Here is a 25,952-nt window from a genome sequence, read left to right as displayed (position 1 = left end):
GACCCCGGTCAGCCTGTGCGTCCCTTCTGTGCCTTTATGTTCGCTTACAATGGGGTTACTCACCCCGGGGAAAACAAACAGCAGGGCTGCCCTGTTTTCTTCCCCTCCTCTTGTTTCTTTTTTGCTTCTTTATTTTCCCGAAGTTACTGAGTTGTTTCCTTTTGATGTGGCTGGGTTTGGAAGTGTTGAGGCTAAAGCCACTCCTGAGCAGGAAGTAAACACGGCCTGCTCGGTGTTGTACGGCTGGCGCTAAGCACTTGCGCAGGCGGGTTCGGTGGCGAAAGCACGCTAGAAACATGAGACATTTAAACCTTGCGACATCGCTGAGATGAGGAGGTAGCGCAGTATTTATTGATGGAGTGGGAGGGGGTGGTGAGACAGCTGAAGCGATTTACTGAAGGCCGTGCAGGAAGCAAGAGGTTGCTCGGGCAGTAAAAGTGGGAACTTTTAGGCGCCTGAGCCCCAACTTGAGAGCTAAGCGCTGTTTTGCTGCTTTGCAGAATGTGCTTTTGTTTGGTTCAGAGAAAAACATGTTTACTGTAGTCTTGTACAAATACAGGTGCAAAGCTCACTCCCGAGTGCGTATAGTTCTAGGAACATAAACGTGAGTGTATCGGATCTGTTGTGTGTACACAGCAATTTCCGTAGAGAGCAAACACGGAACTCCAGTTTTGAGGCATTTATCTGGGATGAAATAACGTTTAACCTTTTTGACATTATTTTGAACTATGTTTCAATAAACATATTTTGTGCTGTTCCAAACAGTTAGGACTTGTGCATTAAGGATAGTCGATAAAATGCGTGTCTTCACAAACTGAGATGCTGACCTTGCCTGGAAAGCTGTGTGGTGGGACCCTTACACTTGTATCCATCTTCATAGGTCTCTGGGGCTGTAAAGATTTATCTCTGAGAACCTTGTTGTAGAGTTAGATCTCTTCATAACAAAATTAAGAGTTTCAGTGTGCAGTTCCTTCAGGGGTTTTCCATTCAGACTTGCAGTAGGAAGTTTTCTGACTGTCCTGTGAAGACCCTGGACATGTTTTCAGCACTCATCAAATAAGTGATGATGTTGTTCCAGCAGAGTACATCCCAAGTTGACTTTTCTCTCAGTAAGTACTCTAAAATTAAGCTGATATGTTATTTGTGCACCCTCAAACATTTGGAGGCTCTTCAGTTTTGGCATCTGAGGTTACGCTTGCTTAATATGTGGCCAAATTATTATTTTTCTTCTGTAATGTACTATTTATAACTTTCTAATTAGAGCAGGTATTTGCAGCTTTTATGTACTTTATCCTGAGCATTTTCAAAAGTTGATGGAAGAGGAAGTAGCCAGACATCTTAACATGGAGCTTTGTAATTCAGGGATGCAAATGGTAGAAATGTGCTTGTGTATACAACTTCCAAGGAACATAAAAGAAAATCCACACTGCCGAAAAACAAAATAATGCTGTAGGACAAGATCTGAGAGCAAAAAAGAGTATGAAAAGGCCTTAAGTAGGCAGTAGATATAGAGAGAGGAAGTGTGTGGAGGACAAGAAACTGTTAGAAGCAGCTTCAACCTCTAAACTGCTTTTCTTTTCCCCACTCATACAGTCTCTTAAAATTTCTTCAGCTGTTTTCATATTAAAGCCTAAGCACAGAACAGCCCTGTGCCAAGGCCTGTGAATAGGAAGACAAAGTTTGTTTTTCTTCTCTCTTCCCCTAATATATCTCACCTCCTGGGCTAGCCAAGACAGGATTGTGAATTCTTGGATGGTATAAATGTGTCTGGCTGAATAAACTTGGCTTTGGACTCTGCTCTGTGCCTGGTGTCTGCTCACTAATGGATTTTTTTAAAAACCTATGGCTGTACATACACAACACAGAGAGAAGCTGTTGGTCTGGAGCGTTCTGTGACCACGGAGTTACTGGTATGACTCTGCAGGCTTTCTTCTGCTGATTTGTTAGAAATAGCTCGTAGTTTAATTAAAGCTGAAAGAGTTGGGTGTGGGGGGAAAATCTTTTCCTTTACGACTCTGGTAGCTTTTCCTGTGTAGACATTTTCATTGCTTTTACTGTAGTTAGTTTCCATTACGGTAAGTGTTGGGGGCCAGTAATTCACTTACTTGGGAAAAAGAAGCAGTTACACATGTAAGTTGTTTGGGTTTTGGCTTGATGGCTTTTCTTGAAAAAGAAAATAATTACTATTAAGAGAGTATATTTTAACCTCTCTGTTTACTGGGGAATGAATATTTCCATTTTGCTTTTTGCATAATTTCAGACCGATCACTTTGTCTTGGCAAAAGTCAAGAGACGCTTATTTAAGAGCTTTCATGTGATTTTTTTTTTTTTTTAATGTATCTATTAAAATTAAATTGCAACCAAGAAATAATGATTATTCTTGAAATAATTTTAGGATGTGAACTTTGTCACAGTTGAACTAAAAATGAAAAATTCACTTGAATGCCTAGAGTCAGGTCAGTGAGTGTGGACCAAAGAGGCTGTTTCTATACTATTACTCCCCACGAGGAGAAATACAGAGCTCTGAGCTATTTGCCTGGGAGGTGAACATTAGCTTCATGGCATGGAGGGAGGAAAAGAAGTTAAAGATTTTTTTTTTTTTCCCTCCTCTTCTTTTCTTCTTAAAAGCTATGACTGTTGCAACAATAGCTGGGGCTTGTGAGGCTGGACAGGAGTTATTTACTTTTCTAGAAATGAGCTGGTTGTAGTGTGTAACAACAGATTTTTTTTTTTTTGCTGTTGATATGAGCAGCAAGGTCGCGAGTTACGATGCATGAAGGAAGGTATCTAGAATTAAGTGACTGATAAACTATTACCTGCTCCCTGTGATTATGGCTTTTTTTTTTTCCTGGCTTTTCTTCACTCTCATCAGAGTCATATTGCTAAGGGTGCTGTGTAAGAGTTACGGTTCCTCTTGTTCTTGAGTTGCTGGTTCTGCAGCAGGAGCCTGATGTGTCTGCATTTTGCTTTCCATGAAATACTAGAAACGGGAGTCGGAACGTGCTGCTGAAACCGAAGACGTGTCAAAATGCTTAATGGCAAAGGAACAAACTTCATGGAAAACATGGTTGCTTTACAAATCTTTCTTCTAAAGAGATATATTTGGGATTTAATTTTTTCACATGAAAGGTTTGGAATGTTTAGGGAGGCGTTTCTGGGCTGCTTACTCACTTCCCCTCTCTCTTTCTGAAATGAGTCTCCTCGTGCTGTTGAAGGCTGCTAAGTCTGTGTCCCTAAAGGAAAAAATTCTGCGTGTAGATTGAACTTTGAGGAAGGAGAGACCTTCTGAGGTAAGACTGGAAGAGAAAGTCTCCTTGTATTTTGAAATCAAAAGGTGGAAGAAAGGCCTGAAGTAAAGCACAAAAGTGTAATTTTTTTTTTTTTTTTCCTGACTAAAGCTACTGAGTTTTGTTTGAGTCAAGGCACGAAGAGTGTGAACCACCAAGTGTGGTGATATATTCAGGGGCTTTGTAAACCTTTTGTGTGTATTGTTTTGTCCACAGAATGGGTCAGGTGGCATTGCACCTGTTTGTTGGTCATCGGTTCAACAATGTCACAGTTCCTAGAGAGTGAGCCTTAAAACAAGAGAAAGGGATCCGGTGTTCATGGTCGGGTCCTTTACGGGCTGATCCTTGTCCATCGATGAGAACTTTGGACTGGTTGGCTCAACTGCTGCTGAGAGCTCTTTCTGCAAGTTGGGAAGCGAAAGTTTCAGACAGCTCAAGTGCAGCCAGAGTCTGGTGTAAGTGGGCAGCTTGCAGGGCGAGAATGAATTGAGCCCTCATTAATCCAAATTTTGCTTCCAACTTGTTGAAATTAAACATGACGTTTTGATGTACCTTCAGGGGACTGTCAAAGAAAATGATCCTGTAGTAGGTTCTGTAACCTCCTGTTATGTCCTGTGAGATTTGTGGATTGGGGTGTTTCTTTGAGGTGTGTTTATTAATCTACTGTGGCTGAGACCTGAGATCTTTACATTAATTTTTTAAACTGTTGCACTTGTTCAGTTACTGATTGAATTCGTGGTTCTGTGGGTGAGCTGTGTCCTGTACAACTTCCTTCATTTAAACTGACCTTGCCTTGCAATACTCTCTAGACCGCATTTTCTTTTTCTCTTAATGCCTTTTCTTGTCTTTGTATGCTGAGATCTAATGTTATAATTTGTTTGTAACGAAGTCATTTTCCTCTCTTTTGTATAGATCAAGATGGAGACTTGTCGGGGACAATTTCACTTGTTATGACACAGTGTTGTAAAAGAATAAAAGACACAGTTCAAAAACTGGCCTCCGATCACAAAGACATTCACAGCAGTGTATCCCGAGTTGGAAAAGCCATTGATAAGGTATTTATAGTGTGGTTTGATTGTATTATTGCATATATTCTGTGATGTGTACTCCGCTTTCCAAAATTTGGATTTATACTACAATTAATCTTAATTAAATCTTCCTGTTAGCTACAGAAGCGTAGGCTTGGGAGAGATCCAAAGCAGTGGGGTGTACGGTACTTGCTTTCAAAACTCGTATACAGAATATTCCTTCAGGGGCGGCTCAAATATCTTAATTTCCGAGAGAACAAGCCCTATAGATATTACCAGACTTAGTATGTGTTATATCAGACTAGCAAAACGTTCGACATCTGTGTCAGTAAGAAATACTTATATGTATATATAGTATCTCTAGTGAATTGTTAGCAGCAAATAATTAAAAAAATAGCATTTTGTTCTAGAAGGCAGTATAAAACCACAGAATTTTTAAAAGATGTCTTTGTATGTATTTCAGGTGTGTTATTTGTTCTTGGGGCTTAATTTTATAACGTGGTGTTCTTAATGCAAACTGAATAGATTCCACTTCTCATAGTATCTATGTCTCTGACAAATATTAAGGTAGGGCAGCTTATCTTTGAAGCTTTGCATATGAGACATTCTTATGAATTCCAGGTTCAAGAATAACTGGGATCTGAATATATTTTTGTAGGTAGATATTAAAAAACTCTTTGAAATGGTACTTTTTTCTGTGGTAAGTGGTGCTATATGTAAATTTTCAGGCCATGTTTTTCTCCATGTGTGTATTCTTTCATATAAGACTATCGTAAAAGAATGTTCCAAGAAAGCAGGTACAAGACTTCTTGTGTACAGAACTACTTTGTATTAAACGTGCTAATGTTGGTAGGGTCTAAACGTTTGGTTTGAGGTGCACCCTGTAATCTTACGAAGGAAGATGCTAGTAAATGAGTCTTCTCGTCTGGATAAAGACATTTGCAGCATTACAGAATCCTCATTCCTTTGGGAATCTCATTTAAACTTTGTCACTAATGATAATCTGTTAAAGCATAATTTAACAGTAATGTGATGAAGAAACAAAGTACATAATGCTGCATTATTGGGCAGAATGTCTGTGCAATTTATGTGTGGGTTGGTTTTTTTTTTTTGCCTATTCACCGTCATGGAGAGCTTAAACTTTGTACTGATAGCTTTAATCCGAGTGGCACCGTTATCCAAAGCTTAAGGATGCATCTGTCTCTAATCCTTGCTGCTGTATCTAAACCAATTAACTAGAGTAAAATTCCATCCTTATTACTGGCTTGAAGCCTGAAATAAATCTATGTAATCTTGTCCTAAGTTTGAAACTTTCCTATTCTGATTTAGCAAATAAGCTTTTGGGTTTGGCTACACCTTTTTTCTTCATATACTCTTGAGGTAGAGCAGCCATGGGTCATGTGTAGAGAGTGTGAATATTAAATGGAAATTGGTAGTAGTATTTCTTAAAAGCCAAAGAAAACACTTGGAAGCTTAATTAAGTTTAGACTCGAGTCTAATCTCCAAATAGCTGTGTCAGTTGTCAGGTGCATAGTTTTTTTACAGTGTTTTTTTTTCTGTCTTGCTATTTTAAGTTTATATACTATTTTTATTTGAAAAAGCATAGCTGTAAATCAAAGTATTTTTAAAATTTCTAGTGTGTGGTGTTGTAAAACAGCAGAAGGGATACCAATAATCTGCTCTGTGCCTGTGGAGTGTCAGAAAGGCTGTTTCAGTGAGCTCAACTTGCTGTATTCTGTGTGCTCATTCTTCAGTTTTTCAATCTTGCTTAATGTCTGGTGTTTGCATCAAAAGCCTAGAAGCAGGAGGAACTGCATGAGTTCCCAGCCCTGTTCCTGATGAAGGACGTCTGTTTATGAAGTTCAGAGGATCAACTAGAATTGTTTCCTTAAAAGGCAGCTTTTCAGTTTTGACTTTTATTTTTTTAAGGCAAGTAGTTTGAATTTTAGTTTTCACTGATGGTGGTATATTAAGGAAACTGCTTTAAAATTACCATGAAGTCTTGGCCTGTTTGTCAGATAAATACGTGTAATGTTTAAGTCCGGGTAGATTTATGTAAGGCTTCCTTGGACAGTGACATTTGAAGGAACTCTTCCATATGTACTTAAAATGATTTCCCTGTGCTGCTGGAAAAATTACTTGAAACGTGCCAGCAAAGTCTTTGTTCGCATCCGAGTGCCATAATCTATTGAAATTACCCTTCCCCCATTCCTTCACCATAATACACTTAAACCAACAGAATTAATTAAATGCAATTGATGTAGTGAATTGATTTTTTTTCAGCACATTCTGGGCAAAATACTGCTGCTTCCTCAATGAAATCCTTGTTAGAATTCAAAGAAGCACAACCCTTGCCTTGATTCCTTTTTCCAGAGACCGGGTTATACCTATACATAAAGTTTAACCTGGTTGATTTTTAATTTATTTTAGTCATTGCTTCTGAGCTTTGATGGGACTTAAATTTATTTGTCTGCTGAGTTCACTCTTGGAATAGAACCTTGGAAGCCTTTGAAAAATGATGTTTAAATTTGGCATCAAATATGAACCATATCGAAGTCTGAGATGCCAAACCTTTATCTGTTGCTTTTTAGTTAGTTCCTGGAAAGTTTATCTGGTAAGACAGGCTTTATTTTCATGGCAGTTCTACGTGGATTACATGCTTTGGTTTTGTGAAGGGGTTACCCTTTCTTCCAGAGGGCATTTTCCCCTTTGAAAGGAAATGTTTGCATCCAGTTTTTCCTTTTATTGTCCTAACATTTGCTCTGCTTCCAGAACTCCTCATGTCACTGGTCAGCAAGTTGTTATCAGGTAGCTCGCTCATCAGCCTCCCTGTAAATCAGTCGCTCTTCTGGAATGATTTGAATTCATCTCAAAGCGCGTTTGATGGGGCTGGTAAATGTTTTGCCTCTAGCAGTAATCTGTCTGAGTAGTGGTTAAATGCCTTCATTCAGCAGAGTAAGTGAAGTGAATGGTAGCTCCTTCTGGTTTTTTCCCTGAACTTTACACTTTTTTTTTTAAAGGGCTGGCATTTTGATCCAACCTTTGTTTTGGGAAAGCAGACTTTGGTAAAAGTCAGTGTTCGTTTTGTGTAAAAACTTGCATTCAGACAAACTAAAAACCTTTACTGACTATACATTTTTGTGAAGAATATGGCTGGATAAATACAGAGTCTTTATAAATTGAGCTTTATCTTATGCACCAACAAACTGAACAGGTAACCAGATGTATTTTACTTGGACTTTGGGTCAGAATTCAGAAAAAGGGAGGAATGCATAAAGTAATCTCGGCTGAGAAACAGGAATAAAACTGTCCGTAGTCATCATTCTTCACATTGTAATGTTACTAATAATATGGAAGTTCTGTGTTGATTAAAATGGTCCATTTTGTGTGTGTGTGTCTTAAAGTGCTTCTCACATTTCAACAATTATCAGTAATGTACTTCACATTGTATCACAGGTATATTTAGTATATAATATTCTACATTTTAGCCCTAGGCTTACTAGTTAGGCTCTTTTTAAAAAAAAAAAAGAAAAAAGCAAAAAAGCTGGTTTCTCAGGAATATTGACTGACTCTTCTAAGCTTAAAACCTGGAAAGCACAAAATAACCTTTCTGGAGTTTGTAAATTATGGAATTTATTTCAGCTTTTGAGATTTTATTGAACCCCACATGCTGTCAGTTAGCATACTTTTAGCATTTAGAAAACAAACCTGAGAAGTGTACAGTCACCGGCATATCATGCATGCCTGACAGCCATGAAATATGTAAGCCCAAGGCAAGCAGTAATTTCTTCTGACATGTGACAGTCACTCACTGTAATATGTGCCGTCAGCTCTTGAAGCTCCTCAGGACCCAGAGGAGGCAGAGCTGTAGAATCCCACATATATAAAGACCTCAGAAATGTGCGTTTTGTGCAGGAGCTGAGGTAAGTGGCTCTCTCGCCTCTGCCCCCAAGCGATGAGAAGGATCAGCTCTGGTGGCTGGTAACTGCCCGGAAGAATACACGATCTTCTCACAGGATTACACGTTCAGTAGGACTTGAAATTGTGTGAAAACTTAGTCAGGTATTTTTAGATTACTGATAATCCCCCCACCCTGAAACTGAAGTAACAAAAGCCAACTTGTGTGTTCTTTCTACTGCCTCTGGCATTTCTTTAATGTGGTGCTGATGGATTTGTTACCTGCTACTGATGTTTCACCAGTAATACCAGAGTTGGCAATGGTGGAGAACCTTAAAGGCTTCAAAGGGTTGACACAAATAATAAGAACAGTCTTATTTAGTCTTCAGGATGTGTTTTTTCAAAATAAAGATGAGCAGCACGACCAGGAGCTTACTTAAGACACCCAAGTGAAAATGTTGTTATATGTGAGACTGGAACGAGTGGCAATAATTGAAATGCTCGTCTTGCTCTACCGTCTCTGAAAGATGAAAGAGATGATTTATTAGCCTTAAGGTTAACGTTTTACTGAAGGTTTGCTGAGCGATCTGAAAGGAGAAGTGGTGTTTTTAAAGCCCCACGTGCAGGAGTGAGGAAGTTGCCCCTTTCTCATGATGACAGAGCAGTGTCAAAGGAGATGCAGAGGTGGCTGATGAAGGGAATTAATAAGTGGCGAATGAAAGGAAGATGCAGCGCAAAGCTGAGCTGTGCAGAGTGCTGGAAGGTAGCTCCTACCACCTTTGTGGTGTTTGCTCTGCTTTGACAGAAGCACGTGTTTGTGCTCGGTCGGTGTTCCTGCATCATTGCAGAGCTGCTCTTTTCACTAAACTTCTGATTTCTTAAGTTTTTTCTTGGAAGAGAGCCCTAGTCCTCAGGGCAGGCAGCAAGCAACACACTGACTTCTAGAATCTGTTTCTTTCCCAAGAGGTTTTATTTTAGGCAATAGGTAAGGATTTTTATTCAAATGAACCTGCCTGCCCCAGTGATAAAACATGTTAGTGGATAAAATCCTGGTTTATATCTTGGCTTAGAATAAGTGTTGCTCTCCTGCTGCCAAGAGGCGCGGTGCCAAGCAGCGCCGAGTGTTACTGAAGAGTCACTGTGACAATATTGTGGCTTATTCCTGGAACATGTCTGTAGGACACTAGCCTAAAAATAGGATCCAGTAGGATCATCAGGGTTAGATCTGCAAAAGATCTCTCAGATCTTCAAAGCTCATCCTGTTGCTGAGATGCTGAAGTCCTCAGAGATTTGAATTTCATTGTTGTTTGGGGGTGCGCAGAAGTGACATCTTCCTTTTTCAGCATTGCCTTTCCCCCAGCTCTGTAAAAAAAAAAATAAATTCTTGAGTTAAAGCTTTTATTTCTAATTTGGTGTGCTGTAGTGACAGTGATGCACTGATAACGCTATTCTGATGCTGGTGTAGGCGATTTTATTTTCCCTGAGTTTTCAGTTTTCGCATATGGAAAAAGCCTTTTCTGCAGCTACTTCTTTCAAAAATGCATTATGGTCTGGGAACCCCTTTATTAGTTAACGAGATTTCTAATTTGCTAGCTAGGCTTGTAATTTGTCAGTGTAATTCCTTATGGCGCATAATATTTGGACTTAGGATGAGCAAGCCAAAGGATTTCTTCTCCTGTACACAGGAGATAATGAAGTCGACAGATAAATTTCACTTTGAGCAGGAGGTAATTGAGGGCCAACTGAGTAACAGGCAAAAAGCTTCAGGGTGGAGACATAGGTGTCCTGAGTAATTAAAGAAGAATTACGTGGGCTGATTTGTTCCAGCCTTGTTAACTGTTAATTTGTATGTTTCAGAATTTTGACTCCGACATCAGCAGCGTGGGGATAGATGGGTGCTGGCAGGCGGACAGCCAGCGGATCCTCAACGAGGTGATGGTGGAGCACTTCTTTCGGCAGGGCATGTTGGATGTGGCCGAGGAACTTTGTCAGGTGACGAGAAGCGTGGCTGTTGAGCCTTGTCAGAAAACGACGCTTTGTTAGCGCCCTTATTTGAATGTTCCGCGTGAATATTGGAAAAACTGCTGTTTGATCTTATTATTTTTTTATGCTTTAACTAAAAGCTGGCTTTTTTTTCTTTTGTTTTCTTTTTTTCAGGAATCTGGTTTATCAATAGATCAAAGTCAAAAAGAACCATTTGTGGAATTAAATCGAATATTGGAAGCATTAAAAGTCAGAGTTTTGAGACCTGCACTAGAGTGAGTCTACTCGCTTTTTTCCTCCCTCCTCTTTTTTTTTTTTTTAATGCTTTTAGCAAGTCCTTAGTTTTCCACTTTAAATATTGACTTTAGTATATTTTGATGTGTCTCTGTTTTTCCTTTGAGAGGTTTAGTTACTAGGGGAACCTCTTCTTTTTGTCCCGTTTCCCCCTACCCATGGGCAGTGCTTAACTAAGGGTCTCTCTCCTAGAGTAGGGATTAACTTGGAACATTTGTGATGCTGATTTAAAGTTTTGGAAAGAAATGTTGCTTGGAAAAACAATTGTCTGCCATGATGGTACTTAGCCTTACCATGAATCGTTAGCAAACCTTATTTTAAAAGATCTAATCATGAAGGATCCTAGGATTTAGTAAAGCTGTTGGACACCACCAAAGTCGTGTTGGCTTCTCCAAGCCTTTGGGCTGAGCAGAATTTGACCTGAGGTTGGAGTTCTCACTTTTCCTCAAGTCACTCTCCCTTTCCAGACAAGGGACCGCAGGGTGGGGAGAGGCAGTGAAGGGACAGGTGCCTGCTTTGCAGGCTGCTCCCACCAGGTAGGTGCTGGTTAATGCTACGTGAGAGGTGAGCGGCCACTGGGAGCCTGGACTGACAGCGAGGTCTGTTACTGAGAGTTCTTGTGAATAAAACAATTCATTTAATCAAAGTAGATAATGCTGAATGCCCAGCTGAAAAACAAGTCTGTGAGTATCTGAGAATTATCAGTAAATCTTAGACAAGAATGTTTTCTTTACCTTAGTAGACTTTTATAGAATGGTAGAATGTTTTGGGATGCAAGGGACCTTTAAAGGTCATCTAGTCCAACTGCCCTGTAGTGAGCAGGAACATCTTCAACTAGATCAGGTTGTTCAGAGCCTCATCCAACTTGATCTTGAAGATTTCTGGGGATGGGGCTTCTACCATCTCCCAGCAACACGTTCCAGTGTCTCACCATCCTCATAGTAAAAAATTTCTTCCTAATATTTAGTCTGAATCTACCCTCTTTTAGTTTAAAACCATTACCCCTTGTCCTGTTGCAGTAGGCCCTGCTAAAAAGATTGTCCCCCTTCAAATATTGAAAGGCTGCAGTAAGGTCACCCCAGAGCTTTCTCCAGGCTCAAGAACCTTGACTCCCTCAGCCTCTCCTCTGGTCATTTTTGTGGCCTCTTCTTGACCTGCTCCAGCAGCTCCACATCTTTCTTGTGTTGGGGGCTCCAGAGCAGGACTCCAGGGGAGGTCTCACCAGAGCAGAGGGACAGAATCACCTCTCTCACCCTGCTGGCTACGCTGCTTTTGCTGCAGCCCAGGACGGGCTTGGCTGCCTGGGCTGTGAGCTCACGTTGCTGGTTCGTGTCCAGCTTTTTGTCCTCGGGTACCCCAAAACTTTATAACCTTTAGAAATGTAAGCTGATGTTGACAGTGAGGAGGGAAGGGTGATGACATGTCTCGTGGGCTCCTGCTTTATGATTTGCAGTAGTGGATATGTAGCTGCATAGTACCGTATCAAAATAGATCTTACCTTAAAAATAAGAAAACCCCAAACAAAGCCTCAGCCCATTTTTTTGGAACCTGTGAGAACTTTGATAAGCTTAGGTTGGTCTCAAAAGCAAGAAAAAAACCCACTCCAAATACAAAACCCCCTGACAGACAAAACCCCCTCCATCTAACTTTGAAATGACCTTTTAAAAATAGAAACAATCAAGCCAAAGCAAATAGAACATTTGTTTCATTTCAGAGCAGAATTAATATACTTAACTGAATAATGCAAGAAAGGTGCCTTAAGTACATTTTCAAATTAACAAACGTTTTCCCTTGAACATGAACCAACACAGGTATGTCAGTTCAGAGCTTATTGGCGTCTAAACTAGGCACAGGGATACTCTGATATGCAAACTCTGGTGTTGACAAACTAAATCCTGGATTATGCCTCTGGGTCATGCAAAGTTTGACCTAAATACTTGGTCTTGGAATATAGTTACTCTCAGGAGGTTTATTGCTACTGAACTGGCTGACTGATGGGAAACGACACTGAAATGCTGGGTGTTAGAGCTGAAGCAGAATTCAGTCGCTACACCTTGTATTTCTTGTTGCTCAAATAATGCTGTTGTGAAGGATACTCTCTGAGGAGCAGTAACTTAATGAAGTGAATGGATGTAACCATAAATTCAGTTTAGCTCCAGCTAGCTAGGAGGCCTGATGCCTTACTTGTTGCTACTTGGTTGTATCTTGTAGTTCCTGCAGCGTGTTGAATATTTTTCAAACAAAGGAGAAGGCATGGTCCTTCTTCAAAGGAACTCTTTATTCTGATGGCAGCTGAATGGACAGAGAATAGGGTGTATTGTTTGTATGCTGGTCTCTCTCCCCCACCGTGTCTCATTTCTGTTTATAATGTTTATTCTGTTTAAACTTTTCAGCGCAAAAGCTCTCTGCTTCTCTTTGCCTGCTGCTGAGCACAGAGGGTCCTTATTTATAGTGACGCTTACGTAAAAACCATTGTTGGTAGTGAGGATGACCAAAATGTGACTAAACTATACGGTTTAGGAGGTAACTGATGTCTTAAACACCCGGTTATTTTGCAGAACCGCTGATGATAGTGAATGTTATTTCATAGCAGATATGGATGTTGAAGAGGAAGGATGGAAACTGCTCCTGAAGGGACAGCCTCTGTGCGAGAGGAGCTCAGAGGAGTGACATTGTGTTCTTTGGGCAAAACCCTAATAAATGGCTAAAACTGGCATCAGTAAATACACCTTCAGAGGTGCATAAAAGCAGTTTCAAACCGGCCCGTTCTAGGGTTAGGCTGCTGACGGTGCTCGTGAAGCAGAAGGCAGACGTTACTCAAGGATAATTAGTAACAGTATCGTGAAGCAGGAAGGGGAGGATAGCAGGGTTTACCCCTGGAGAGTTGCGGCAGGTTGGGATGAAAGCGATAACCAGTCTCTCTGGCTCTGCCAGCGCTCTGCAGTTGGTGGCTCGGCTTAATGTGGTGTTGGGAGTGCAACAAATGCAGGTGGCTCCTGGTCGCTGCCATCAAACGGATTTGTCAGATTAGTGACTTTCCGAAAAGATTTCTTGAAGCCCTGCTGTGGTGATAGAGAGAAGTTAGCATTCACATCTAATTTAAGACAGACAAAAATGAAAGAAGAAAGACTCTTAACTGCAGCTTTTCCAGATTTTCTTACTAATAGAAGTTCCAACAGTTAAATACTACACTTCAGAATTAAATCTATTATGCCTGGCTATACAATTCTTCTTTTTTTGTGTGCTCTGCAACCTGAGTTGTGGATATGTGGTCTGGCCCTTCACTCTAAGCTCTGCTTCTGCAGAAGCACTTAATTTCTAGTGACTCTGCTGCTTGTAATTTAGTGATGGGAGGGGGAGATTCATAGGTTCTCTCTCAGCAGGTTCTGGCTTTTCTGAGCCCAGGGTTCTGGTGGGAGTGACTTACAGGTTCAAAGGTTTTTGCTGCAATCTCTTGGGGAAGAGGTGTTGTCTTCTTTGCACCTCGCTGCTTTACAGAATGCAAAAGTCCTGGTATTTGCTGGTACCTTTGGGGTATGGTTTAAATTTAATTTAATCTTTGCTAGGCTTTGTGAAATTAATTTTAACTAAGTCCCTTTTGGGAGCTAGAAGAGAGCTCTGTGTACCTGTGGTTTGAATAGTATACTATAAACTAAAAAATTCGTATGTGTTTTGAGTCTCAGAAGTGAAAACATTCTGAAAGTATTGTTTTGAGAGGAGGTAGGAGGACTGGTGTTGTGATTATTAATGATTTTGGATGCTGGTAGGGAGTATGTGAGGTTTTAAATTTTCAAGCCACTTGGGTTTTTTTGTCTTTCCATTAGAAACAGGAACAACACATCCTAGACCAGACACCTCAGGCCTTGCTTCTGTGGCTGCTTGCTTGTGATACAAATCTGTGCTGCCACTCAAAGAGCTAAAAATGGAAAGCCTGCCTAAAAGCTAATTTGGAAAAATAGACTTGATCTCAGCAAGATGAAGTACTGTGTCATGTGGTTGTGAATATTGGCAGGGAGAAGATGGAGGCTTTTTTTGATGCAGTACAAATTAATCCACAGTCCCATTCATGAGATCTTAATCTTATTTGTTTATTGATAACAGTTTGGGGGTTTTTTTTGTCTTCAAGCTGCTTATTGATCTATGGTGGTTGATTTCAGGCTCTTATTTTCTTAGCTGAGAGTGAGCTTTGCACTATACACAGTTTAAACTGTGGACGCTGATCATAAAAAAAACAAAACCACAAAACCAAACCCGTGACCAACCAAAAAAATCCCCAAATCCACCAAACAAAACATACAAACAAAACTCCCTCATGGTTAATGAGTGTGTCTTTTCTTCCTGCTAGAAATTAGAGTGTCAGCAGTCTTCTGAGGCTGCTTATTTGAAATTAGGGCCAGTAGGACTCACTCTTAGTTCAAAGGCTACATTTTTCTTGCTGAAAGGTTGCTGCTGTCCTTACAAAGCCTTGCCAGTGAAGTCAGATGCTTTCACCACAACAAATTGAAAGTAATAAGTTGTTCATTAATGCTACATCTTAATGTAGAAGGCTGACTTGCACTGGAAGCTTTACCAGCACGATAAGAATGCTTCATTTTCTTACTTTAGTATTGGATGAAGAGAACAGAAGTCTGACGTATCCCTCCCTTTTAAGGAACAGAGACCACCTCACTTCCTTGCTGAAAAGTGAAAAGCTCTTTGCTTAATGGGGCCCCCACAGTGAAAATAGTGTTAACTAATTAACACTAATGAGAAACAGATGTACTGAAGAGCATTGAAACTTGAAGTTCTTAAAGACTGAATTAGTTTAGGCCTGAATAAATTGAATTAAGGGGAAAAAAAACCCCACAAACCAAAAACAACCAACACAGAACACCAAGAAAGGGATGGATAAAATCTCAATAATAAAATAACTTTTTATGGAATACTCTGAGAAGTCCAGTTCATTTTACTTGGTGCGTATTTAAGAATTCTTCCATGTTATTTGGGAGCCAAACATTAGTGTTGTCATGGTGAATGAGATTCAGAAAGTGAGAAACATATTTTTCCCCAAGTTGAAAATAACACAGAAAGCAGAGTGTAAGCAGGGTAAAGCATGATGTTGGAACTAATTTCCCTTATTCCTATTCCCCAGTTGTAAGGTTTTGGTAATGTCTGTCTTTGAGGCCCCCACAGATGCACTTTCCCTCTCCAGGGCAACATAAGTACCCATATAAACATAGTGGCTTAGGGGAGATGTTTAGTGAATGAGGAAGTTGGAAAATACGTTCTTGAAAGGCTGGGTCAAACCTTTTCAACGTGCAGCTGAAGATTATCTGTAACTGTTCAGCTTCAGGGTGGTATTAATCCAAATACAGTCGATTTCTAGGTATTTCTACCTTATATTGTACCTAACGGAGTATGGAATTTTGCAGGATTTTAACTTCTACGGCAGCACCAGAAGTCCCATCGTTCACGTGTTATGTACCTGATGGAGCCCTGTTGCTTGGAAAGGCTCTTGCCATTTTCTGTGCTCTCTGTAGTCTCACAGAAGTTCAGAGAACAGTCATATTTTCCTTGAAATAGGCGGTTGATAATTGTAATAATTACCTATGGTGTGGGCAGACACTTAATTACTCTTGTGTCATGTCCCATTGTACCCCCTTGTTTCTCCTAGGTGGGCGGTATCCAACAGAGAAATGCTTATGGCACAGAATAGTTCGTTGGAATTTAAACTACATAGATTATATTTCATTAGTTTATTGATGGGTGGAACAGCAAATCAAAGAGAAGCACTTCAGTATGCGAAAAACTTCCAGCCATTTGCCCTAAATCATCAGAAAGGTAAGTTTTCAGACACGTTAAGGGGATTTAAAGCACTCGGATGTGGCACCTTGTAGTAAAACATAAATCACGTTCCAAACATGTTACACTCCATTATTTTCATTTTGTTAGAGGCTTCTTACGTTTTTATTTAACAAGTGTAACTTGAATTTCTACAATATGAATTAACTCCTTTATTTTTTTAAGAGGCCACAAAATTATATTAATATATCTACACATTTGCTTAAATTTAAGATTTTTGTCTCTTTAAATAAGATTACATCTGGATTACATCCAGAGTAGGCATGTTGCCAGGATAAAGTTTTAAAAGTGCACGGAAATGGAATAGTATCTTCTGCTACATGGGGTAATACAAAGAGAAATGAAACTTTGGAAAAATGGGGAATGTGTGAGTTTAGTGAACCATCTCAAACAGAATCCAGTAAAACCTAATTTTCAAGGGTGCTATGTGTGTCAGCTGACAAAAAAGAGTGAACCTGTTTGAAGCAAATGAATAGCAGCGTGCTGTGCTTGGTGGGAGGTAGGTGACCCCCCCAGTCCATCCACAGCAGACTGGAGCTTTCACAGCTGTAAACATCTGTCCTGCGATGGCTGTGATGGTGTTTTGTAGGGGGCAGGATGCATCTCACTGATTCGGTGGTTTACTTGCCTGTTTTCAATATCAAAGCTACAGCCATAGATGCCAGTTTTTATTTGTAGAATGAAATAAGTTGCTGTTCCTCACAGATATTCAGGTTCTGATGGGCAGCCTGGTGTATCTGCGGCAAGGGATCGAGAACTCTCCGTACGTTCACCTATTAGACGCAAACCAGTGGGCGGACATCTGTGACATCTTTACAAGAGATGCCTGCGCTCTTCTGGGTCTCTCGGTTGAATCACCTCTCAGTGTTAGGTATGTTGCTTTTTACTTGTTTTTAAGACCACTTATTAAGAGTTTTGGTTTCTGTTTCTCACTGAGGACCAAAGAAAAGGCTTTTGAGAAGCAGTCTCATCTAGGTGGTATTAAATAAAGAGTATAAGTTGCAAATCTCATGAGAGCGAATTCTGAGATTAGAAATCAGAGGTTCTCGTGGGCTGGGCTTTACCCCACACCTTCGTAGCTCAGGAGGAAGCATTCGTGGATGTGGAATTTGGCTTCTGTAGTTCAGATGTCAGTGTGAGAGATGAGGATAGCCATCAGCCAGTTGTTCCCACAGCAAATCTATGAAAACTGTCCCTGCTGTTTAACTGCAAAAAAATCCCAAACTAAGACTGTGGCCATGATTCTGTCAGTATTTGATCTTTGTGGTTTTTAATCCACGTCGTACTTTACCTGTCGTCTCCTTAGAAGAACGCTGAAGAGTTACAGTGAGATTTCAGATGCTAAAATTTTGGAATTGTTTGCTGGACCTCATTTGCGAAGAAGAAAGAGGCACTTTCAGGCTCAGTAGCTAATCTGTCAAAATGCAAATTTGTAGGAGACTGTTGGAAATGTGGAGAAAAACCAACCTAATCTCCTTCCAGCTTCTCCGAAGATAAAACAGATTAGCCGCTATTTAGCCTTTGGATGTCAATTCCCCTGATACACTTGCCTGATGTTCTCATTTTCATTTCAGACATTGGATAGAAAATAAATTATAGATCTTCTGGGCTGGATTTGATACTTAGCAGAAGCTTATCTACCTTTTTTTTTCTTAATTTTTTTTTTACTGTTTTCATGTTACTATTATTAGACTTCTGTGCTTAGTTAAAAGCTCTTAAGATGCTCTTCTGCTTCTCCTGTTTGCACCTCTGTCACAAAAGAGAACAGAAGTGACAAAGGGAACACTTCCAGATTGTCTTTCTAGAATAAACATTGAGTTTCATTATGAGAGTTTTATAGATGTATAAAACTTTCTCTTTTATTTGTTGTGTGAGGGTTTTTTGTTTGTTTTTTTTCTTCACTCCCCTATTTCAGTAACATAACAGCAATTCTTTATATTTTAATTGCTCGTGCACTGATCATGTAACACAATTTTCAGTGCAAATGGCCAAGAGATTTTTGGTGAAGCTGGAAAACCCGTGTTATTGATGTTTGGATTAGTTGGATGCTTTTTGCCTGGTGTGAAATCGATTACACTGAAATATATTTACTGCATCGGTGGTATCGATGTTCTTGTCATAAACAAGACTGTTCTAAACTGGTGTGACCTTTGAGTGCTGCAAATCCTTTAGAAATTAAACCAGCTTGAAGTTAAATCCTTCCTGTAAAATATATTGCTTTCTAGAACATGAGTAGCGGTCACTTTCTTTAAGGCTGGTTGGTTTCTCCAGTATTTATCTAATCCTGTACAGGCCTCGTGGTCTGAGATACTGTGTGGAGTCAGAGAGAAAACTCTCGTACTGAGAGGGTTGTGGTTCAGGATCTTGAAGGACCACAGGGTACCATTTGAATTTATTTACTTACACTGTTACACTCTTAAAGAGGGCTCTTCCAGAGATGTTTTCATACAGAACCTTGAAAACAGTAGCACTTTTATTTCTACAAATACTTTTTTGTCTAAACTTTCCACAGCATTAACACAAGTTACACTTAGGGCTGAAATAACCAAAAAACAAAGTGTAAGGGTTCATGGCCAGTCAGGGGTGAGTGATATGATTTTTTTATTTTTCTTTTATTCTTCTTAGCTTGGACAAGAGATCCATAGGTTTCATGGAATATCCTTCCCAATTAAGCTAGCCAGAGAGTTTCTGCAGAAACATTTGAAGGGGCAGAGTGGAGAGGAAGGTCATGACTTTTGTAGACAACAAAACTTGAGCAAATAGTAAAAGAATCTGCCAAAGAAACAGGGCAGGCTGATACTGAGATCAAATCCTGTTTCTGTTGCTGCTGATTTCTAGGCCTATAGTACTGTCATTAGACTTAAATCCATTAAAACAGCTGTTAATTTATGGAAACTTGGCATCATGCTTTCTTTCGCAACATAGTGAAATATTCCAAAATGATGTGGTAAGTTCTGGTGATGGGTGACTCCCAGAGCAACCTCAACTGTTGGGACGCTGAGTTTGCGCAGTTGTTTCCATTCTCGTTACAGACTATCATTTCCTTCCTTTTGTTTTTCTTTTTTTTTTTAAATTTGTTTCTTGATTTAAGGTGAAGGTGGAAAGACTTGTTTCTTTACATGGTAGTTACACATAATTAAAGGATTATGCGTTGTGTGTGCATGTGGGTTACGTGGAAACTCTTAGGCTCTGTGTGCTTTTCCGTAGTTGAGAGCAACTCCCGATGTAAACTAATATGATGTCTTCCTCCTGTACAGCTCAAAATCAAAGTAGATGCTATTGAAAATAGATTCATTGTAAGAATCAGAGCAGGGATTAACTGTTGTTTTCTGTCCAAAATGTTGTACGTGAGGGCCATAGCCCTGGTAACTTGCCCTAGAACTCCTGCTTATTATACTGCAGAAAAGTACAGACAGTAACTGAATAAAGTAGTGCAACACTCTTGCATCCCAGTTAACCTTTAAAGTAGACATGTAAAAAATGCAGGCTTCCTACCAGGCACCATGTGCTAACGTTTCCTTTTTCTGTAGTTTTTCAGCAGGTTGTGTAGCATTACCAGCTCTAATCAATATCAAGGCAGTTATTGAACAAAGACAGTGCACGGGTGTTTGGAACCAGAAGGACGAACTACCGGTGAGTTGTCGCTGAGCTGCCCCTGGGCAGATTTCTGACGCTGAATGCTGTTTTCAGGTTTCTTTTGTGCCACCACCTCCAGCAGCTCTGGGGCGTGGGCCTTCCCACTGGGCATTTCTGTCCCAGACCCCTGGATGTACCTGCGGCTTTTCCTTTGTAGGTTCAACCAGCAGCAAAGCTGAGTGTGAGTTACAGACACACACACACACACCTCCCACACCCCCCCGGACACTGCTACGACCGGCTGTGCAGCTGCCTTCAGCAGCACCCACATACGGGACTTGCCTAAAACATAAGCATAGACAGCCAAGATCTCTGCCTCCTCTTGGGCTGGTAAAGATTGAAATTCACTGGTGGAAGCACACGTGCACCACTCTGGATTGAGAGTTAGGCTTGTTCAGCCTGGAAAAGAGAAGCCTTCATGGAGACCTTATAGCGGCCTGACAGTGCCGGAAGGGGCTACAAGAAGGCTGGGGAGCGACTTTTCACAAGGGCCTGTTGTGACAGGGCCAAGGGGTAATGAGTGGAAGCTGTAAGAGCGTACGTTTAGATCTAAGGAAGAAGTTCTTTACCCTGAGGGTTGCGAAGCACTGGCACAGGTTGCCCAGGGAGATTGTGGATGCTCCATCCCTGGAAGTGTTCAAGGCCAGGCTGGATGGAGCATTGAGCAACCTGACCTAGTGGGAGATGCCCCTGCTGTGGCAGGGGCATTGGAACTAGATGATCTTTGAGGTCCCTTCCAACCCAAATTGTTCTAAGATTCTGTGATTCGTAAGCAAATGTGTGTTCAGGGACCCTGAAATACTGGCACGGCCCTTCTGGCTCCTTTTATACCTCTTTCTGGCCATTCCTTCCCCAGTCCCCTTCTTCTGCACATTCCTCCTGCAGTTTGTATAGTTCTACCGATGTCTTCTCCCCCGAGACCCTCACGTTTGCATTCTTATCTGTTGCAAAGTCAACATTTGGCTGCAGGTTCTCAATGACCTGTCAGTTAGTGTGAGCTATTTCTATATAACTGCAAAGCAATTGCATCCTTTTGAGAGAGATTAACTTCCTCTAGCTAAGCTTGAGCTCTGTTCATGGGCTGCTTTGCGCTGACTCTTTATCAGGCAGATAGGAGATGAAAGAATTAGCTCCGTGTCTGGGGACACGGGAACTGAATTGGGATCCAGTTCATTATGTTTCCAGTACGACTCATTTATATCGGTTGCAATGAAGCTCAGCTGTTACAAAACCCCAGTTTCCCTTTATAGCTCTTACCAGGTGTGTGCAGCTCTCCAGTGACCTGCTCCTGATTTGGAAAGAAAACCTGTGCAGTGGGTTTGGAAAGAAAACCTATTTAGTGCAAATTGGGCATGAACTGAGTTAGCCTTTTCTATTGTAGCTGGAGGAGCTTAATTTATACTGTGAGTACACTTGTTGAGTTTCTCCCAGCTGTGTTTTCTATAACGTTTGACAAATGCAACCTCCAGGTGTGACAGATTCGTGCCCTGCTGTCCAGACAGGAATGAATAGCTAGGGAGCATTTGGGAAAAGATTGCTGTAAGGTGCAGAGCAGTTAATAATACATGTATGCCTCCTTGCCCTTTTCTAAACCTCAGGGTCTCTAGTGTGTACTGCTGAGGCAGTATGGGGATGGGAAGCCTTATTTTAGTTCTGCAAAGGCAGTAGCAGGAAAAAAGATACATTCTCAAAGCTTGTTGAAGGTTAAACCTGTCACAGCTGAGGAGTGATCAGTGCCAAGAGCTTCAGGTACAGAAGCTGTGATTTTTGTAGTTACCGATCACAGAGTCACAGAATTTTAGGGGTTAGAAGGGACCTTGAAATCAATTCCCAAAGTCACAGAACCATTCTCTGTGAGATGTCCTTTTCTGAAATAGTTTCTTCTTGATGACAAGAGTTGTGTTGTACCAATGTCTTCTGTGCTGGCACTGAAAATAAAAGATTCTGATATGCTTCATTATTCACATAGTGTGTTGGAAGAGTCTTTCAAGAAACTGAAGAATATTGACATAATCCAAGGGTTTTTCTCTTCTTCCTTCCTCCCCCAAGTGAGATCAGTCATCTGGAAATCACTGGCTAGGAAATACAAAATTTTGTTGGGTCATGAGCTCAGTTTTCGTTCCAGTGCATAAGTGTGCGCTAAAATATGCACTTGTCCCTTGGCAGAACACTTGGCTTTGTTGAGGATGGGGAAAAGCACATAAATCCTGATTTTGACATCACAATTAAGTACTTTTGGCTGGGGAGCGGTCAGACATCCATACAATGGATTTTGCTGCCTTCACAGCTCAGTTGTGAAATCCATTACCTAAAGGGATAATTGTCTGGTAATGTGGTTTCCCAAGATAAATTGCAACATTAATTTCTCTTACAGATTGAAGTGGACCTTGGTAAAAAGTGCTGGTATCATTCAATATTTGCCTGTCCCATTCTTCGTCAGCAAACAACAGATAATAATCCACCTATGAAATTAGTCTGTGGTCATATTATATCAAGAGATGCTTTGAATAAAATGTTTAATGGCAGCAAGTAAGTACCATTCTTTTATTTCAAGCAACATACAGACAAGGACAAATCTTAAGACTAGAATACTGTGTTTTGGGAAAACAGTCCATAAATACATAGTTGTGGGAAGCTTGTTAATCTAAGAATTATGTAAAATCCAGATAAGCCACCTCGATGCACTGGAGAAAAGCATAATCAACCCTGTGATGTTGTAGAAAGTGCAATTACATGAAGGAATGTAATGAGGAGAATAATTTTCCAAGTTGTAAGTACTAATGTGTTGTCTTAAATTCAAAATGGGGGCTTTTTACACACACAGTTTCTTGCTGTGAGCAAGGTTAGTAATGCAGGAAGCATCCCTTAAAACTAAAATTAAACCTCTGGGGAAATACAGCTTAGTAAATGAGCAGGTAGTTGAATTATTGCTGTAGAAATACTCCTCCTTGGCTATCAGTGGGGTGCCTGCAGGCTTTTGGGAAGGAGGAAATGGAAGAGAGCTCTACAGACTTGTGTGAGGAAGAGGCAGTGGCAATTTGGATTGAATATGTGCAGCTTCTGTGGAGGCTGTCAGCTTAACTTAGGGCTGTGAGTTGCTTTGTGAGATCCAGTGCAAAAATAAGTGATGCTACGAATGAAACTGTCAAGCGATGTTTGCGTTTGCCCTGGTGCAAAAGCCTGAAGGTTACACCTTGGTGGGTGACTTCTGCCGTTTTAAGCCGGTAAACTTGCTGCTACGTTACTTCTGTCCCCCGTCACTCATTCCTGATGCTTTCAATGATCGGCTTTAGTGACAGCGCGGCTCTGACAAGGTTAACTCGGAGTGGGATGTGTGTGTGAAAGGCACAGACTTAGAGATGGGGGGAGAAAAATGGATCAGTGGTAGAAGAAATACTGTGAGCAGGTGGAATTGTATCAGTGGGGCCCTCAACAGGGAAGCCAGGCTGACCTCTTCAGTTGTAGCCTGCAGGAGCCTATCTGCGAGGGTTGTAAAATCATGGTATTTCAGGAACGTGCTGGTAAGGTGCACTGGGTGCTGAGGAAGTCCAAGTGAAAGCTACCAGCCCATTTAAAATGACTAAAATGTATCAAACTAATCCAGAAGGAGAAATAATAGATTGAGTGTGAAGAGTCATTTCTTGGTATGTTCATAGTCATTTCGTGGTATATTCAGAGGGGTGTGGGTGAAAGGTGAGAAAGACTTCTGATGAGAAGAAAAAGCGTGCTAAGGGCTTTCTCAGCTAAAGGTGACTTTCATTGGAGCCGAGTAAAACATGATGGCTTGAGAGTACATTTGCTTTGTGCTACAGGGGGAAAAGAGGAAGGACTGTCGCTGTGAACTTGATAGCCTGAGTGCTTGGTTGTTGCCCCTTGCCACGATTCTAACACTTTGTCTTTGTCCCCAGATTAAAATGCCCCTATTGTCCGATGGAACAGAGCCCCGGCGATGCCAAACAGATATTTTTCTGAAGAGAAGTTCCAGTTTGTAAGTGACGCTCTGGATTTCAGGTGCATTTCAGGAGAATTAAAAACACGCTCCTTCTGTTTTATGCAGCAGACTGAGGACTCCTGTGTTTGTATAAGCTAATGCTACAGAAACTTTGCCAACATTTAGTATATACATACCGAGTGGAAATGCTACAGAAATATTATTACCATAGGGCTTTACTATACTCTTGGTCTCCATACCTGATCAAGTTACTACACCAGCAGTTGTCATTCAATGCAGGTTTTTGTACTTAATTATACGGTGACTTTTTACTTTTTAAAAGCAGAAATTGACCGCCCCCATTTGTTTAATATTCTTCCTGCTATTATTCTACCATTCTGTTGATAACTGTCACCTTAGAGAATGTGGGGAAAAGTTTTATTTCCTGTAATGTGTACATAATTAAAGGTAAATACTTCAAAAAAAAAAAGTTTGATAAATTGAATAGTGGTTATAAAACTAATTTGTATTTTTTCGCTGAAAAAGCTGTGATATATTCTGAGTTTTTCTTTCAAACTTTTTTTTCAACTTTTACATAGAATTCAAAGTAAATGTGCATATATATAAAGTATATAAAATATAAAGCCCCACGGGCTACCTGTTAAAATCCATCACTAATTTATAAGGGTGATGTGTGGCTAAATTACTACTGGAGCAGAGAGGGAATAGGAAATCCTGTTCCTTTTGGTTTTATGATCAAGAAGCGTTTGTGTAAGAGAACATCCAATAAATTCTGAAGTGGGAAATGCTTTTAGTCAATGACATTTGCTCTCTGGCCTTTGTAGTCATGTTCTTTGAACTTTGTATTCAGGATTAGGCTATAAATGTCGTGTTGCTGTATAGTTTAATAGTCATGATAGTGTGCTATTTATAAACAGTTATCAAAACCAAATAAATTGTAGAAGTATTCATTGTTAAATGGGGGAAAAGCATGTTCTGATGCAATCTACTGATCACAAGTCTGCACTTGGCAGGACTGGGCCCTACATCCATACATTAGGAGGTAGCAAGTTTTCTGTAGCTTGAGAACACTTTGCTTCTAGCCTTGTTTTGTAGTAGAATATTACTGCCATTGCCACCTTTTCTGCTAAATTTGTCATATTGTTGACTAGGTAAATTTGTAATCATAAACGAGATGTAGATCATGGCAGTTAAATCTTTTTCTAGTGTGCATATATTTGTATTTATTGCACTGTCCTATAGTAGGGCAAGCAGCCATAAGGCATGCAAAGCTACATGTAAAATTATATTTCTGTATTGTGTAGTTAAAAAAACCAACAAACCCCAAGCTTATGTGGTTGAATACTGACACACTGGTTGAATGCACTAGCACAATGCACTACAGAGAAGACCAACTTTGAGAAATCTACACCTTTTGAATTCGTGTGTCACCTGACTCGAGAGACGGAGTTGGACTCTATCGGATCAGAGACAATGGACATCCCTAAAGAGACATTAACAGGAGCAAGTCAAGCCTCACAAATTTTAAACTTCCGATGTGTTTGATACGTGTGAAAAAGACAGGTGTGTGATTTTTTTTATTTTGTTTTTTTCTGCAAAACTTCAATTGTATTCACACTGAGTTCAAACCAACCGCGTTACCAAGTGGTAAAATCAACAATAAACGGGTGAGGATATTATTTTCCATGTAGGTTTCCTAGTCTTGCTGAAATTGCTTTCTATCTTTTGTTTTGAGTAGAATTGCTTAATGCTTTGGATTTATATGAAATGGCATATGGAGTATTTAAGAAAAAAACAAACAAACTCCCAAACCCCACACTGAAGTGTAAGTGCTACATCCCTTTCTCTGTTACACCACTGGTGTTTTGGCACAAGTACCAACACCGGTTTACGTTGATAGTGCTTCTAGTGCAATTGCTTAGAGGTGAAGAATGACTTATCTATGGGAATGTTTTTAATACAGGGCAGTTCTGTTTTCACTTTTAAATAGTACATGTTGTAGATCCATAGTAGTTCAAAGCCTCGGCTGTTTCC

The 25,952-nt window shown here is 40.3% G+C and overlaps 1 protein-coding gene across 1 annotated transcript; it reads left to right on the top strand.

Annotated features, from left to right (window-relative positions):
• The first annotated feature begins 4,203 nt into the window (after nucleotides 1-4,203).
• On the top strand, nucleotides 4,204-25,608 carry RMND5A (required for meiotic nuclear division 5 homolog A (S. cerevisiae)). Its single transcript, XM_009873408.1, has 8 exons — nucleotides 4,204-4,342; nucleotides 10,070-10,204; nucleotides 10,370-10,470; nucleotides 16,143-16,309; nucleotides 17,036-17,201; nucleotides 19,861-19,963; nucleotides 22,341-22,495; nucleotides 23,875-25,608. The coding sequence occupies exons 1-8, from the start codon at nucleotides 4,238-4,240 to the stop codon at nucleotides 23,936-23,938; spliced, it is 996 nt and encodes a 331-aa protein (XP_009871710.1). The 5' UTR covers nucleotides 4,204-4,237; the 3' UTR covers nucleotides 23,939-25,608.
• The last annotated feature ends 344 nt before the right edge of the window (nucleotides 25,609-25,952 follow it).

Source organism: Apaloderma vittatum, unplaced genomic scaffold (genome assembly GCF_000703405.1).
Source record: "Apaloderma vittatum isolate BGI_N311 unplaced genomic scaffold, ASM70340v1 scaffold12987, whole genome shotgun sequence".
Classification (NCBI taxonomy): domain Eukaryota; kingdom Metazoa; phylum Chordata; class Aves; order Trogoniformes; family Trogonidae; genus Apaloderma; species Apaloderma vittatum.
This window is presented reverse-complemented; position numbering and strand designations above follow the sequence as displayed.